Source organism: Manis pentadactyla, chromosome 3 (genome assembly GCF_030020395.1).
Source record: "Manis pentadactyla isolate mManPen7 chromosome 3, mManPen7.hap1, whole genome shotgun sequence".
Classification (NCBI taxonomy): Eukaryota; Metazoa; Chordata; class Mammalia; order Pholidota; family Manidae; genus Manis; species Manis pentadactyla.
In genome coordinates, this window is record NC_080021.1 from 136,910,035 (window position 1) to 136,926,988 (window position 16,954).

Genomic DNA, 16,954 nt, shown 5'->3' on the forward strand with positions numbered 1-16,954 from the left:
CTTTATGTCTCAGTGTGACCTCAGACCCGGGAGGCCACCACTTCCAGTTCTGAATCCTGGACGCACTGATGTACGGATGATGTCTTCCAGCTGAGTGCCATTACTTTCCTACTAAAGACCCTGCAAGCTCAGAAAACAAACTCCCAGCTCTCCTGAAGGCTCCAATGTTCCTATCCAGGTTTTGTTTATAAACTGTGACTGTTCTTTCTCAACAAGGCAACACCACCCTCTCCAGAAATTTTGGAAATTGACAGCTGTGAATTTTGTGTGTGGCAGTATGCCACTGAGGGTAGGTGCCAGGTGTCCCAGCTCTAGTGGTAACGTTCACCTGGGTCAGCCTGATGTCTAAGTGTCTGCTGAGGACATGTGTACAGGAGGAAAGCCTGTTAACGATCATCTGAGCTTAGGGCTGAACATTTTGCGTTTGAACCAGAGAGTTTTGAGGAGCATGACTTCATACATACTGAGTTTTTCAAGACTGTAACTATTTTATAAATTGGTGGAGGAATATATATATATTTCATATATAATATTTCATACATATATTCCTTGAGTTCTGTTCCCTGACTTCTGAAAAACAAGTAATCATGGAGCCTAGCACTTCTGGCCACTTAAGGGAGGTGGCAGTTCCTCAGATCTGTGGAAGGGATGAACCAGATGTGCAGGCTCAGGGCCGAATCCCAGAGAGGGCGGTGCTGGAGCTCCTGGCACTGAGGGGCACCCAGAGCCATTTCCAGTTCTGCCCACTCAGAAGGCACTTCCCAGGTAGCCAAGGTCTGCAGTGCAACGTGGCCGGGGAGCCTCTGGATGTGAAGTGAGATTTATAACTTGTTACCAAATGTCCAGCAGAGGGAAAGGGGTGCTCCCTGCCCTGGATCTTCCCAGACAGGGGGCACATCTCCTCTCAGTGCCTCATCGTCCCCGAGCAAATGCCTGGATCCCCGGCCTGGGTCAGCAGCCTCCGTGACCTCGGGGAGCAGCAGGGGACCAGGCTCAATTCTTCAGAGAGACGCAGTTTGAGCCTTCACCTGGGGGCTGAGCTCCTCTCAGAGCCAGTTCCCAGCTCACAGCTGTTCCCAAAATAATAATCTTCAACAAGGAATCTCATTTGTCCAGGAAAACGCTGCCTTACCTGACTCACAGCTCGGCTTCTATGATGCCCTTGATTCCTGGTTGTCACAGGAGCACACTGGCACTTTCTTCCCCGTGGGGATGACTGGCAGGTGAGGACAGCATGTGGAAGGCCAGAGGGTGAAGGGGCTGCTGGTGTCCGTCCCCTCCTGCTCCTCTGCCCAGGGCCCTCCCACGGCTCCCCAGCCCCTCCCTGCCCTCCCGCAGGCAGCTGTCAGCCTTGGCTGGATGGACTCAACTGCCCTTCCCATTGTCTCTGAGAAGAGAAGCCAGGAAAATCTCTCTCCCCCAAGAGGAAAGAATTTGCACCATCTTGAAAAACAAATGATACTCAAGTCTTCTCCTATGTAAGGAAATCTGACCTGGTCCTGCAGGATGATCCCTCCTCCTGGTCACTGCAGTCCTCAAAAAATTAGCACCGAGTTTGACATAGAAGTACAGACAGGTGTGTTTCCTCAGGTGTGGGGTGCGTTTTCACTTCTCACCACTAGGCGGAGCAGCAGGGGCGGGGGCGGGGCCCAGGCCCATGCCTCCAGGAAGGCAGCCTCCATCCCCGATGGTGCGTGCTCTCCGCGGTGGACTCAGGTTTTGGTGCACAGAGGGCTGAGGAGGATGCTGAGTTTGCTCTAGGCTAGCTCTGAAGGTGGTAGATTTCTTTGGAGGGGAACACAAAAGCCCATCGTACTCTATAGTTAACAGGAGCTCCAAGACCACCCACCCTGCACCTGGCGGGCCACAAAGCCCAGCATGGTCAGGCCCTCCCCTCAGTAACACCACCCTTGGGGAAGACTTGGGACACCAGTGCATCCTGAGTTCTGGCTCCAGCATGGAAACACTCTCCTGTGTATCCCCCGCATACCTCAGGCTGGCAGGTGTGGCTGTGGGCCTCTTGCCAGCAGGGTTCCCGGGCCTGGGATGAGGCATGAAGCAGTGGCAAATCCCAAGCAGTCAGATGAACCAGAACCTGCCTTCCAGGTGCCAGCAAGGAGCATGTGAAATGGGAGCCAGAATGCACGCTGTTTCCCTGTTTGTGAGCTTTAACCGTGCACTGTGTTTACACAGGAATATGCGCCTCTGTTTGTCTTCTTGCCCAAGGCACACAGTCACTGACCTGGACATTCCCCAGCCAGGCCCCGTCACCGATCCTGGCCACCAGATCACCTTGCACCTGGTCTGCCTGTCTGAGCAGTCACAGGGAAATTTCTGAAGCCAAACTCAGATCTTGCTCCCACCTGTGTAACACACCTGGACCCAAACCCCATCTCCTTACCAAGGTCTGTGCAGCTGGCCTGTCTCATTGCATCTCCTCGGACGTCATTCTCCACCACACCGCCTGGCTCCACCTCTGGCACCAGCACATCACCCCTTCTTTTGGTCTGTCTCCTGGGACACACCCGGCTCTTGGCTGCCTCAGGCCCGTTGTACTCACTGTTCCCTCTGCCTCCCCCCTAGGCCTTCCCCCCTGCTGCCTCCTCCTTCTGGTCCTTTAGGTGTTGCTTGGAATGTCACCATCAGTCTTCCCCTACCCAACAGTGCCAAGTAGCCCCCGTCACACTTTGTCTCATTTCACCCAGTTTGAATCCCCTGCACTTACACCAGGGGCTGTGCAGCAAACCACTGTGCAGAAGGCCAGCTGGTCTGTTTTGACTGCCTTTTATCCAGAGAACAGCCTTAGACAGTAGTAATGAAGGGGTGTGGCTGTGTTCCAACAAAACTTTATTTACAAAAACAGGGCCAGCCAGCTCTGGCTCACAGTCCATGGTTTGACAAACCCTGATTTATCATCTCTCTCGCATTTTTCTTTTCTGCTTATTGGCTGAGTCTTGCCTCTTTTGTTCACTGTGTTCTCTCCGGTGCCTAGGACACCTCCTGGCATATGTAGACACTGTGACTTCTCTCTTAAATGCACATTATTTGGTAAGCACATTGCTCTTTGAAGTCCTGGTGCATCTTGGTCTAGTTTCCTTTCTTCCAGCACCTTTGCCTCCTGGCAATTTGCCTTCACTTTCTCATCAGCAAAGATGACTGAACACCAGCAGATTGACAGGGAAGAGTATTCCCAACCTGGGAAACCCAGATAAGAGCAAGGAGAGGTGACATGGCTTTTTGCACATGGCAGGACACAATTAGACCCTGCCACGATGTAGCAGCAATTCTTCATTATGTAAATGCCATTTACTAGTGGTGCATTTTAAATTCTGCGCAAACTCCCAAATTCCCCTATTTTTCAAAATATTCCTGAGCATCTGTGTTCACTTATCTTCTCTTAGGCTTAAGAAAAGTAACTAGTTTTAATACCAGTTTAATGGAAAACCTGATTAGGACAATCAAACACAATAAAAATAAGCCAACTCCCCCAACCCCGATTTTAGTATTTTAAATATTTAAATATTTAATATTTAAAATCAGGTAAGAATGGGACAGGCAGAGATAGTAAAAATGGATGCTGATGCAAAATCAAAGCACAAACCCCACCCTGCCATCACAGTAAGAGCCCTCCTGTTTTCTGGTAGAAGGTTTGGCTGAGCTACGTTACAGTTCTTGGGCAGGTGTGGAGGCCTGAACTGGGTTTGTTTAGTTGAGGGAGTAGCAGAAGGGGCAGCTGCTTTTGTGAGAAGGTGGTACTTACATCCCAAGGTGTGGTTATGGGGAATCCCTGAGGCCCCCAAAGCAGTGGTGTGCTGGTCAACCAGCTCTCTGGCAGGGCCGGGGTTGGGGAACCCTGATTTGTAGTGTTTGCTTTGCTCATGGTGGAAATACTCCACCACAGCTGATCTCAAGCTCCCAGTGTGATCCATGAACACACACCTGGGAAGAGATGTGTGTGCTGGGCTGTCCCAGACAGCACTAGAGGCTCCAGTGCACCACAAGCCCCAAATCACTTCAGGATGAGCTGCATGTGAGCAGACCGTACCCAGCTTGGGCCTCCCCATGATCTTCCTTCCCCCACAAGCCTAGGCCTCAGCCTCCTTCACCCCGACCCTGCCCAGAGGCATCAGCTGTATGGTCTCTTCTCCTCCCGGTCAGTCTCCTTCATTATGTAAGGATGGAAATCTAACTCCTCTGGCTTGTCTTCCACTGCCCCATGCAAGTCAACAAGACGACTTCACTTACTTCATGGGGAGGAAGGTCCATGGCTCCCAGAGTATGTTTAAAAACACATTCCTAAGCCTGTCAACTGAATAGAAGTGAAAACATGGGAAGCTTTCCTGTTGCTAATTTGGCTCATTTGGAATCCCAAGGAAATGGCAAGGCCATTTAATGCTAACACCCATGCTGTCCCAGATACAGCCTCTTCCCGCGGATGTGTTTAGGACCCATGTGAGGTAGGTCTTAACAGAGGGTCCCCAGGGGGTGTCAGGAAAGGGGTGTTAGTGTTTCCTTTTGGTTTGGTTTTGGTTTCCACAATGAATGGGGAAGGGAAACTATACGAAATTAGATGCTTGTGGGTACTGTCCTCCTACAAGGGCGGGAAGTCCTAACCAACCAAAATGGGGGCAGCACCCCAGGGGAAACAGTGAAAAAAAAAAAAGGAGACAGTGTTATTGAAAGTAAATTGGAGTAAGATGCTCCTGAGTATTAATTCTTCATTCCTCTTACCCATTACATATGGTTGTGGATAGTGTCTTCCTCTATATGATTCAAGATATAATTGTGAGCAAGTATAATTTCCTGGCTCTCTCTGCAGGTATTGCCTGCTCCTTGCAGCAATTTGCCACAAATCCTCACCGAGATATTCTCCAGGGATGTTACCGTGACATTCAATCATTTTCAAGAACCAGATTCCAGGACTAGTTGTCCCCAAATCCCAAGCAGTTATTTATTTGGGACTTTTAAGTCAGAATGTGGTTAGAAATCTTGGCAGCCAACTCCTCTCTTTCTGGCTAATCAGGTAGCTGAGGTCAAGAGTCTTTTGAAGGAATGACTGAGGCAAACATACAGTCTGTCTGAGCATGGAGTCTAGGAGACTCTGCTGAAGGGGACGTCCAGTCTCTCGTGGAAGGTGACCTGTGTATGCCACAAGGTGGATGAGCCCAGCGCAGGCAGGTGGAGCGGGGAGGACCATCCCTGGCTGGGGAGGACTCGGCACTGAGGAAGCCCTAAGCCTTCTGAACAACTCTAAAAGCAGACACACTTCCACTTCAGGTCTGAACTCTGGCTCTGCACTCATTAGCCTGATTGAGTCTGGGTTTCCTGTGGGGGCATCTCCACCCTGGGGGTGCTGTAAAATTACAGTGCCTACCACACATCTCAAGGATTAAATGGTGGCTGTTTCTAAAATAACTCTCACGGGTACCCTGCCACTGTGGCCTTGCTGACACCCCCACATCTGCTCCCAGGGGCTGGATCACAGGAGCGGCCGCTGAGGAACACCTTCATGTTTTCCTGGGACTCCAGAGTGGTTGGTTTGCTGGATACCAACAACAGCAAACATACGGCACCTACTGCATGCAGGCACTGTTCTAAGGATGTCATTTACATCATCACTATCCCAGGACGTAGCGCTATATTCACCCCTTTTAGTAAATGGGGAAACTAGGCACTGGACTGTTAGGCAGGTGGCAGCACTCAGCCAGAAAGTGGCAGAGCTGGGATTTGAACTTAGGTGGTCTGACTCCCAAGTCTGTGCTCTCAGCCATTAGCCTGTATTTTGCTTCTCAAGGCAAAGATGAGAGGGGAACCTTTTGGTGGATTCTGGGTGCTAAGAGATGAAGCCCTTTGATCACAGATATTAAAATGAGTTTTTTCACCTTGATGCCCCTTAGAGAAAAGTCACAAGATTGGTAAAATGCTGAACACTGTACTAGTACCTCGCCCATCCCATTTTGGAAAACCTAGGCACCAAATAACAAAGGAGCAAACTGGTGAAAGAAAATAAAGAAAATCCCAAAATGCGTCAGTGCAAGAACCTCCCCCACATTGCATTAAAACTTCTAGACCGGAAAGCAGCAGCCACCTATGCTCAGGCACGCAGCATTGGCAGCAGTACCACAGAAACTTCATTTTATTCATACTGCAATTATAAAAGCAGTGTAAGCACACTCAGATCAGATTAGGGGAGAAAGTGCCTTTAACCCCACCCATCAGGTAAAGTCCTGGCTATCGTTTCAAGTGGTCCTTTTTCTGGGCGTTTATTCATTGCTTCAGACCTGTCATTGTAATGATACCCGGATTTGCACCCAGGATAGCTATCTGTTTTCAGATGGAAGAAGGGACCCTTCCTGTAGGGGCGGATAGACGGCAAAACGGAGCACAGTCGAAGGGAAAGCCTGGTCCCTCTGCCAAAAGAGGGTGTTTCTCTGGGTGGCTCATCGGAGGACTGGAGATGGAGGTGGTGGGTTTGCAGTTGAGTTTTGCTCCTCCTGGGTCCCTGTTCTGTGGTAACAGCACCGCAAGTCTGGAAAGAACATGGCATCTGGATTTCCTAGTGTGCTTCACTGTGAGAAGTTCTGCCCACTGGGTCAGCTGAGCCCACAGACATCAGGAAGGACAATGCCGGTGGCTCAGATTAGGGACTACAGCGCCGGGAGCAGCCGGTAGGTCAAAATCCCGCTCTGCAATTTGGGGCACCTGAGAATACCTGACTCAGCACGTTTATGTTCCTTGTAAGGTGTTAAGCTGAATAACATGCTGCTTTCTAGACCAGGGGACTGTAATAGCAGCCTAATAATTAACAGTAAAAAGTAAAAAACAAAAAAACAATAAAACAAAGAAACCTGAGTCTATGGGAAGGCCAGATTTCAGTTTCTCTGCACGACTGATGGACACTCTGTGGATGACAGATTCACCTCCGCCCTTGTATCGCGATACTGTGTCTATGGGCATTAAGACTCCACACTCGCATGCAGGGCACCCGAATGTAATTCCAATAAACGCAGAGCCAGTGCGGCCTGGAGTTGTGTTTCACCTGGCTGACATGCTGCTTCAAATAAAGAGAATTTAAAGATCAGGAGACTATGTGGAAGTTCACTGCTGATTTGCTGACAGCCCTGTCTTGTTTTGCTTATTGCCAAGGTTTCCCTTGTGTTCCTCGTGCAAATTCTCTTCACAGTGAGACAGTCCATGGTGGTACGGAGTAGAGCATGAAGCCCAGTTACTTGACCTATTTCCTGTAAGCCCATGTAAGGCTGTGGGAATTTCTCCCAGACTGCTCTCTTTCTGGAATTTGCAGCACAAAGTGAGATGGAATCCCCGCAGTAGCCTGGGGACCTGTTTTCCTCAGGCCTCTACCCAGCACCCTTGTGGCCAGCTCACAGACTGGAAAGCACAAAGGTGGGAGAATGACTTATGCCCCAGGTCAACTCTAAGCACTAGGGAGAAATTATTCCCATCTCTGTGCCCCCCACCCACCCCCAGCCCCAACCAGCCATGGGACCACTATGAAAATTCCAACTTTCAGTAGCTGTGAAAGTTGAGACATTATTATCGTCCCCTCTGTGCTTTTCAATTCATGTGGCAGGGCCTTTGCGGGATGCCCCAAGCTTGGTTTGGACAATACCTCTTCAGTGAGTCCTTAAATTGACTCAATTATTTTTCTGTTTCTATGAAGTTATTTTTGAAAAATTATTACATGATTTATGATAGGAAACTTGGAACAATATAATAGTGTTTAAAGGAGAAATAATTACAGTAACAAAATCCCAAAGCATCACTGTTAAACTTTTCTTTCTTTGTATTTTTAGCAAACTTAGGTGGGATTATGTGCACATCATTTCTCTTCTGCTTTGAAGCCCACGAACATCCTAAACATTACATTCCTGTTACCAAAACCTCTTCAGAAATATTTCAATGGCCAAAAATCATTCTATTCTATAGCTGCATGACTATTTACTAGACATTACTGTTGATCATCTGATGTTTCCAAGTTTTATTAATTATAAATGTAGCACTGCAGTGAACATCTTTGCACATAAAATATTTTTTCCCCCCAAATTTCTTTCATTTCTTTGGGACAGGGCCCTAGACACAGAATTCAAAGTTTAAAGGGTGTGACTATTTGAAGTCTCTTGATATACATTGCTATGAGGTGGGCTGGGAAGGCACACTTCCTTTAATTTAATTTTGTCATGTTTCCTTAAGCCTCAGAGCAACATGTTCAATAAACAGGAGCACGCATGGCATCATGGACCTCAAACATTAAGAAGGACAGAAGCAGAGTCACCTTTCTCATTTCCCCTCTACTTTATGGGGGCAGTTATTACAGGAGGACAGGAGGAGGAAAGCCAGGTGCAGCAGCTATAAGGAGGCCAAATGATTTCCAAGTACTGACAGAGAAGAAGAAACCAGATAGGTGGTGATGCATTTAGGAGAGCTGTATGCAAACCAGAAGGTGGGGCAGATGCCTTTCTACAGCCTGTGTGCCCAAAGCCTCATACTGTTCACTCTCATCCTTTATAAAGATAAAGTGAGAATTTTTCCCATAAAACCAAAGAATTTCAGACCAATAAACAGAATTTCTCACCTTTCGGAGTCTTGCAAGGAGACCTGCTACATGCTCATGCTGTTCTGATTTAGCAAGATCTTCTGCTGTCTTTCCATCCTATTGGAGAAAAATGATTAGTTTCTGTTCTTCGCATAAGAGCAGTGTGTTCCTTACACCATTTCCATCATCTGAGGCAGAAACAAATATAAATAGCATCAGGAGCAAATAAAGTGGGCAAAAAGAGCATGTCCTGGAGTCTTTCCCTTTCTGTGGGCTCTTTGTTTCACTTGATTGCTCAGGAAAGGAAGAAACAGGAAAAAAATTGTGCATTGGTGTCATGAGGTTCAACAGTGAGATGTCTCAAGCCCACAGGCTTTAATCAAACTTGATGCCTCGTTAGCAGGTGGATTACTGCCTGTCCTGAATGACTCTCCAATTAGGCAGACAATAAAGATTGTCATTAGATGCCAAATTCTAGTTATTGCAAACTAATGTCTTAAAATCCTTTCATGGACAAATCTCAGCACTCATTATTCTAGTGACTGGCAATTACTGTGCATTTTAAACAATAGCCTGAGTTTTACAGACCATTTTGATCTTAAGATTTTTGGGTAACATAAAAGGAGGAAACAAGGGCCCACAGCACTTCAGTGTTTGCCTTTTAATTAGAGACTTTTCATATGGCTGCAGTTTCACAGTCAACGGATATATGTGTTTCTACACCGTGAATATGAATGACACTGGCTCACATGTATTGAGTGCCTTCTAATTCTGTGCCTGAGCCGTGCTCAGCCCAGGGCTGGTCACATGCCACCAAGGAGGAAATGGAAGCTTAGGGGCTGTTTTGCTGTTTCAGAAATCATTACACATTTAAAAGCAGAAAAGATGAGAAGCAATTAACAAATAAATAAAAGCAATGTCTTTTTTATCAAGAAGAGTAAGGGCATTGTGGCCTCTCAGTGTTTATCAGTCAGTGAACGGTCCACTCCGGCAGAGGCATAGGGATGCCTGAATCTGCTTGACAGCACAGCTGCCAATTTCTTGACTAGAGTCATAAGGTAAGCCATGCGTGCACTGCCAGTAAACAGCATTTCTCAACCTCTGCACTACAGACATTTCGGACGGGAGGCTTTGTTGGGCTGTTGGCACTGCGGGAGGTTTAGCAAATCCCAGGCCTCTACCACTAGATGCCAGTAGCATTCTCCTTTCCCAACTGATGACAATCCAAAGTGCCTCCAGGCACTGCTGAATGTTCCCGACAACTGTTCCCTGAGGGGCCAAACCACCTGGTTGAGAATCACTGCCTCAGGCTGAAGCTGGCTGCTCAGATGGGCGATCCAAAGGAGGTGGCGTGTTGTAGGGTCTTGTTGCCTGTAAAGCCCCCAAATGTTCCAAATGGGCAGGCACGGGCATCCAGTCTGCCTGGGGTGAATTAAGTGTCTTGTCAGACACTACAGCCCCACCGAGATCCGTGCCAAACGACCTGGATCCTTTACTGACATCATAAGGGTCCTGGTCCAGAGGTGCCAGACCTCCCTGTGCCCTGGCACCACAGGGTCTTGGGACCTCCTAGGGCCTGGCTTTCACCCAGACAGGTGCTCTGCTTTGGTCAGTTCCAGGTGCAACACCCGAATCAGGGTTCTAAGTGTTCCCAGGCGATTCTACTTGGTAGTGAAGTTTGGAAACCACTGCCCTTAGTTGGAAGAAATCTGAGCCTCGACTTACTTGTCTTCTGTGTGTCTGGCTGTAACATACCTCTCAGAGACCTCAGATCTGCATATCACAGAGGCAGACAATATTCACCAGCAAAGGTTACTCTCCACCCTTAAGCCTCTGGAATGTCATGAAAACCACCACCAACAATAATTCCTTATGTCTGTGCAGAACTTTACAGTTTGCAAAATACGTTGCTCTGAGGGACATTATCCAGGCTGCCAAAAGCCATGCCTGCCCGTGAAGTGGGAAGTTTGAACTTTGTAGTTAGAAGCACCCATGTTTAAGACTTGAATCTGCCCCTCACCAGCTGTGGGTCTGCCAGTTGGTCTCCTAGAGCCTGGATAGGAAGAGATGACCTCTGTTCAAAATCAAATGGAAAGAATGAGCAAAGTGCCAAAAATGGAAAAGCAAGCAGCAGTAATTACTAATAAAAGACCTGAGACTCTCCCCAAACTCCCTGGCTTTCTGTCCAAGAAGGATGGGGTAGGAGCTGGATCACTGATTCTGGTCTTGCTCTTCTATGTACCCCTGAGCAAGGTGCTAACTCCTTGGGTCATGCCTGGACCACCAGTGAGCTTAACACTCAGTAACCAACTTGTTACAAACAGTGGTCCAGCGAGGCCTCACTGAAAAGGTGATATTTGAGTTAAAACATGACAGAGGGGAGAGCCCGCCATTTGGATACCTGGGGAGGTCCTGCCAAGAAACAGCAAGTGCAAAGGCCTTGAGGCAGTCAGATGACTGTCATGTTTGAAGAACATCAAGGATGCTCATGTGATGGTGCAGGGGAAGAAAGGGAAGGAGGAGAACAAGAGATGGGGGTCAGGGAGCCAATGTGAGGGGCAGAGCTTCAGGGACACCCCCAGGGTAAGGACTTTTACCCTGACAGAAGATCTGAACAAAGGAGGGACATGATCTGACTTATGTCTGAATGGGGTCACACAGGCTGCTGTGCAAGGAACAGACTGGACAGGTTAGGGTTGAAGCAAGGAGGCTAGTTAGGAGACAAATTACACATGATCACAGCCAAGGGCTTGCCGCCTCGTGGGAAATCAGCAGACAGTTCCAACAGAGCAAGGAAGGGGGCAAGGCAACTCATAGCCTTTAAAGGGAGCTGGGAAAGAGACGCCTGAAAGTTGAAAGTTGAAAGATGAGGAGTTGGTTTCTTGGGAGCTTCCTGCCACTAAAGTCATTCGTCACCATGTGCCCAGGTGCCTGCTATTAGGCTTTAAAAGTCTCTCACTCTGGAGGCCAAAGCACACCCTGTTGCCTATAGCAGGGGGGTCTGTGTGCATGTGTGGGCCTTATATGCAGTGGGTGGATGGCAGAAACAGGAGATCCCAGAGGGACATACAGCATATACCAACTCTAGGAGGTCAGGGTAAGTCAGGGGCTCCCCAGGACCAAGCGGTCAGACACATATGGGAGCCCTGTGCACGGTCAGAGGCTGAGAGCGAGAGCAGCCTGGGAGCAGTCACAGGGCGGGGAGGGGAGCCGGGGCAGGGAGCCGGAGGGCAGCAGGCAGCGGGACCGAACAGCGCAAGACGCAGGGCGCTGGAGGAGAGCCGCAGAGGTAGGAGAAGCAGGGGCGGGTGGGTTTTCTTATCCAAGCCAGGAGAGACTGTCAAGAAAGTGTCAAGCCCCGGAGAGGTAGGCAGTGATATGGGATTTAAAGGAGCTGCTGGCACTTGGTTGAGAAAGACTGTAGAGAAAGGCAAGGAAGTGATTGTTCCCCAAGTCAGAGGTGGGTGACCCTGGGGAGGGAGAGGGGGACGGCAGGGCCAGGCATGGGGACCTCTTGGGGGGGCTTAGAAGTTCTATTTCTTGACCTGAGTGGGGAGACAAAGGTGTTTGTCTTATAATAACAAGCTTTACTTTTGTTTATATGCTCTTTTTAAAAAAGAAAAATCTGTTTTACTTTACAATACAAAGTTTTGAAGTTGAGGCCTACCAGGAGGTGACCGGGACTCTGCCGAGAGGCATGAGGAGCTGAGGACAGACTGGGGAGGTGGAGGAGGGGCGGGGGCGAGGGCGAAGGTGAGGACAAGGACAGGACATCGAGGAAACATCAAGTTCCGGCTGAGAAAGAGGGAAGGCAGCCACTGGAGGCGCGGGAGGCTCCAGCCAGGAGAAAAGCTGGTGGAGAGGGGCTGATCCCGCTCCTCCCAGCAGCGCGGCATCCCTCCCCAGAGCGTAGCTGCTCAGTGCTTGGAATGTGGCTGAGGTAAGATGTGCCGTGGGTGCTAAACACATGCTGGAATTTGAAGACTTAGTACAAACGAGAGAATATGAGAAATACCTGAGTAGTTTTAAATGACAGTATTTTACACATCTTGTGCTAAGTAAAATATATGACTAAAATTAATTTCCTTAGTTTTTTTCCCCTTTTAGAAGTGGCTTCTAGAAAATTCAGAATGACACATGTAGCACATATTATCACTCTATTGGTGACACCCTCAGCACACAGAGGGGTGTCCTTGCTTGACGCTTGGGACGGTGTCCCCTGCTCTAAGAGGAGACAGACTCCGCACCTGCCTGCAGGAGGCCATGGGCAACTGGCCCTTTTTCCTCCACCACGGCCTCTCCACACGGTTCCCCAGCCAGCTGTCCTTCAGCTCCTGGAAGGTGCTGGGCCCCCATGCTCAGGCCCTCACACCTGGCACGTCCAGACTCTGAGGGGTGCCCCGACCTCTGGGAACTCCCTCAGGGCTCTGGATCCAAGCTCCCCCTGGCCCCATCCTACCACGGTGTATTTGCTGCTCTTACTCTGGGCCTGACTGTCCATCAGACTGGACATTACCTGAGGGGAGCTCACCTCCCTGTGTTCTTGTGTCTCAGCACTGCCTGGTGCATGTCATGTACCCAGTATATGTGGAGTGAAGAAATGAGTGAGGCCCTGTGAGGTGGGTCTGAGGTACCAGGAAGGCACAGCTGTGAGCAGAGGAGGAGTGTCCCCAGTGGGCTGGGATGGGTGGGAGGGCAAGGAGGTGCCCAGGGTCGGCTGTAGGGAGAGGCTGTGGGTGGAGACCAAGGAACAGCTGCTGTGGGAAGGGCAAAGGGAAGTGATGAGGCTCACCAGGGTTGTGGGTCAACCCCAAGGACCCAGCACAGGCCTGGGCCACACCACACATTTTAATGGCTCCAACCCACCTGCTGGGTTTGACATCAGTCAGCAGCTGGCATCTGCAAAGCCATCCTTGACAGGTTTTTTGAGGTAACATCTGTGACAAATCACTACTTTCTTTATAAAGTGCACATAAATGCTGTATCATGGACCAGGGTCTGGTCATCGATGGCACATCAGGCCCAGAGGTCCCTGCATGGCTCTGTGTGAGCCTGAGATGGGCTAGGAGGTAACCTAAGAGGGCAGCCCCAGGGAAAGCACTGGCAATCACTGGGCCTGTGGAGAAGCCCAGCTCAGGGCTAAACACTGCAGAGAGAAGAGCCATTACTCAAGGAGGGAATGGCATCAAAGTGAGACCAGTGCAGCCAGGGAGGCAATGTCCTAGACTGGGGGGTCAGCGAACATTTTCTGTAAAGGGCCAGACAGTAGGTATTTTGGACTCTGTGGGCCATAGGGTCTCTGTCGCAATTGTTCAACTCTGTCCCTGTAGCATGAAAGCAGCCACAGACCGCACGTAAACAAGGAGTGTGGCTGTGTCCCAATAAAACTTTATTTATAGAAACAGGCAGTGGGCTGGATTTGGCCTGTGCACCATAACTGGCCAGCCCATCTATGCCTCTCTAAGAAGTGGGGCCATCCTTCCAGCCTCAGAGCCCTGATGGTTCCAAGGCTGGCTGCCATATCTCAAGCTCCAAAGGATCCCCTTAGAGAAACGCTTCCTGTCAGCCAGGCAATGGTGAATTTCGGGAATCTCCCATGTAAGAAAAGGGAGACTCAACCCACTATTGGACCAGAAACATGACAAATGGTAATATTTCTTAGCATCAGTAAAATGGCAACCTTATCTCATTAGCTGAGGTTGTTTTCCTCTCTGGCATTTCAGGAAATGTGAACCAAAGGACTTCTGCTGGGGGATCTAGAGTTCGGAGTGAGGCGCAGAGGGAATGAAGAAATAAAAATACCTTGCAGGCTTAAAAGCAAAGTCACTTTTTAAACCAGAGAGAGTAGCTCTTGTCTGCTGTTTCCACCCTGACGGGTCCCTTCCTTGTCCCTTCCCAAAGAACCCCCGGCACCTCTGGTGCCCTGCAGTGGATGAGGAGCCTTCAGGAAAGAACCCCCCCCAGAGCTAACAAAACCTGCAAAGGCACTGCATGTAACACGGGGACATGGCCAGTGGGAAGCAGCAGGCATTCCTGGCAGCGCAGGAACAGAGAAATGAGAAGGGGACAGAGAGTTAACAGGATATCACCCTGGGTCTGCGTGGGCAAATGTTTATGTAACCACAGTGGAGATGCTGTAGCTAATAGCAGCCTGTCTGCTTTAGAATGCAGTTGCCAAGCAATCCCTTTCCTCTGATGCCCAGGAGCCCTGAGGTGTCTGCGATCGCTTTCTCCTGCCAGAAGGCTACTCACTGAGGTCAGCACCTCCACGTTGGCGCCTGTCAGGCAGAGGTAGCGGACCACGTCCAGAATCCCATTGTTGGCTGCAAGGTGCAGAGGCGTTCGTCCATACTGGAAGAAAGAAAAAGACCAAGGACAGTCCTCCTCACAACTGTTGCTGAGGATGACATGTACAGAGTGGATCCCATAGGGCCAATGTTGTGTGAGGGATCTCGGATCCATGCCTTTTCCTGAGGGAGGAAGCCAAGCAGAACATTTTCAAGTATTATTCATTTAAAAGAGTAACTTCAAAATAAAACTTCAAAGGATGAACAAGTGGGAGGCTTATCACAAGATAACTAAATTAAGTTTCCTGCTGCGCCAGCAGAAAGGAGGCATGAGTCAGGGCTGAAAGTGCCCCAAAGTTCCAGAAAGATCTGCACCCCAATCCAAATTTAGACACAGTAAAGGAAGAAGGGATGGAAGGACGGCTGTTGAAAACACACGAATGAGGTGAAATTTCCAGGCCATGCTCATCAGGCCAACTTTTATGCCCATGGTTCCCAAACTGTGTGCTGAGGCACCTTAGGGTTGTAAGGTGAATTCATAGGGTGCTGAAGAATATATTAAATTTCTGGTGGAACCGGTGGGTTTAGATACCAGGCTAACTACCAGCTCCAGGTAGTTCAGAGTTTCCACATTAGATTTCACTGCCTGCCTTTTGCTGAGATCATGTCTTTGCATGGCGGGGTCTGGCAGCCGCTGTAATAAGCAAGTTTCTTGAGAAATCAGTGTAAAACAGAAAATAAGGGGGGTGATGACTGATTTGAGTCAAGGCACACGCATCCCATTAATACAAAATTGTGGTCATGTAAGAGTGAAATATAAAGAATAGTTTCTTTTCAGTTTATGTTGATCTTTTTTCCTAACAGATCCTAAATATAAACATAAATTCTTACCGAGTGGTCTGAACTGAGCTACTTAATAGACAAAATAGGTGTTTCTTTTGTCCTGGGAGAACCATGAAGAATATTACTGAGACATTAAGGATGTTGAGAACTGAGAAAGTTTGGGTACCTGTTTGTTTTCTGTTTATTTGCAAATACAGGTTTTTGTTATGAAGTTACCACATGCCCATTTAGAATATCCCCATAACAGGATAGGAAATACGGTAAAAAACAGAGGTGCCCCTTCCCTGCTCTTCCCGCCCCTGGTGCTCCTACTGAGAGATAATCCTACTTACCCTTTGGTACATGTCCTTCCAAGCATTTATCTATGAATCCATTCAAGGAGATAAATAATTTGAAAAGCCAAGACATGCTCATACTGTCATGATCATTCTATTCTGTGTTCACCTAACAATAGATTACAAATACTTCGTCCAGGTCTGTAACTCAATCTAACACATTCTTTTAGATTCCCAAACACTATTCCGTATGTGGATATGTCATCATTCATTTGCCAGCCATCTAAGGATGGATGCATAAGGGGGTTCCATTTCTTGCCTGTGTAAATAATGCCCCAGTATGTGTACAAGTTCGGGCTATCTCTTCTAGAGCGATTTCGAAAGCAGATATTAAGCTTTCAAATACCCAAGAGTTGAAGTGAGAAGGAAAAGAGGAGGCCTTGGAGATTTGGATGAAATGTTTGGACTGCGTGCAAGGAAGATGACCTTGGCAACGGAATGGAGGGTTCTAGAGCAGAGAAGGACAGCAAGGGAAGTGGGAGGGAGAAAAGGGACCAGGAAGTTTACACTTTTGAAGGAACCCAACCTTTGACAGAACAAAACCCTAACTCCTTGGCGTTAGAGTCCAGGGCTTTCACCCCCCAGACCCAAGGCCCTTCTCAGCTGCATTCCCCCCGCTGCCCATTCCCTCCTTCCTGAATACCTATAGTGCTTTGCCGACAGGGGCTTCCAGGGGCTCCCAGTCAGTCCCCAAACACACTCACGCACCACGCGGTGTGAAAGATACTCTCCCTTCTTCACCTGCCAAAGTCCTAATCATTTAAAATGATCACCTCTGAAAAGCATTCCCTGGCTTCTTTAATGTCCAGATGGCCTGAGCCTCTGTCCCAGCAGTGACCGCAGTGAGATGCCGTTCAGTGAGGGCTGAGAACCATTCCCGGTGCTGTCCACAGCTCCCGCACACCAGGCTGTCAGAGAAGGGCACTGCCATGCGC

At 48.9% G+C, this 16,954-nt stretch overlaps 1 protein-coding gene across 10 annotated transcripts in view; it reads right to left on the reverse strand.

Annotated features, from left to right (window-relative positions):
* DAPK1 (death associated protein kinase 1) overlaps positions 1-16,954 on the reverse strand; it is a 168,960-nt gene that overhangs the window by 21,858 nt on the left and 130,148 nt on the right. For 6 of the 10 annotated variants that reach the window (XM_057498516.1, XM_057498513.1, XM_057498514.1 and 3 more), the window contains 2 exons: positions 14,807-14,905; positions 8,594-8,671 (listed from right to left, as the gene is read on the reverse strand). In XM_057498516.1, coding sequence (XP_057354499.1) covers positions 8,594-8,671; positions 14,807-14,905 — 177 coding nt within the window. The other 4 variants (XM_057498520.1, XM_057498518.1, XM_057498521.1 and 1 more) reach the window with 4 other exon arrangements.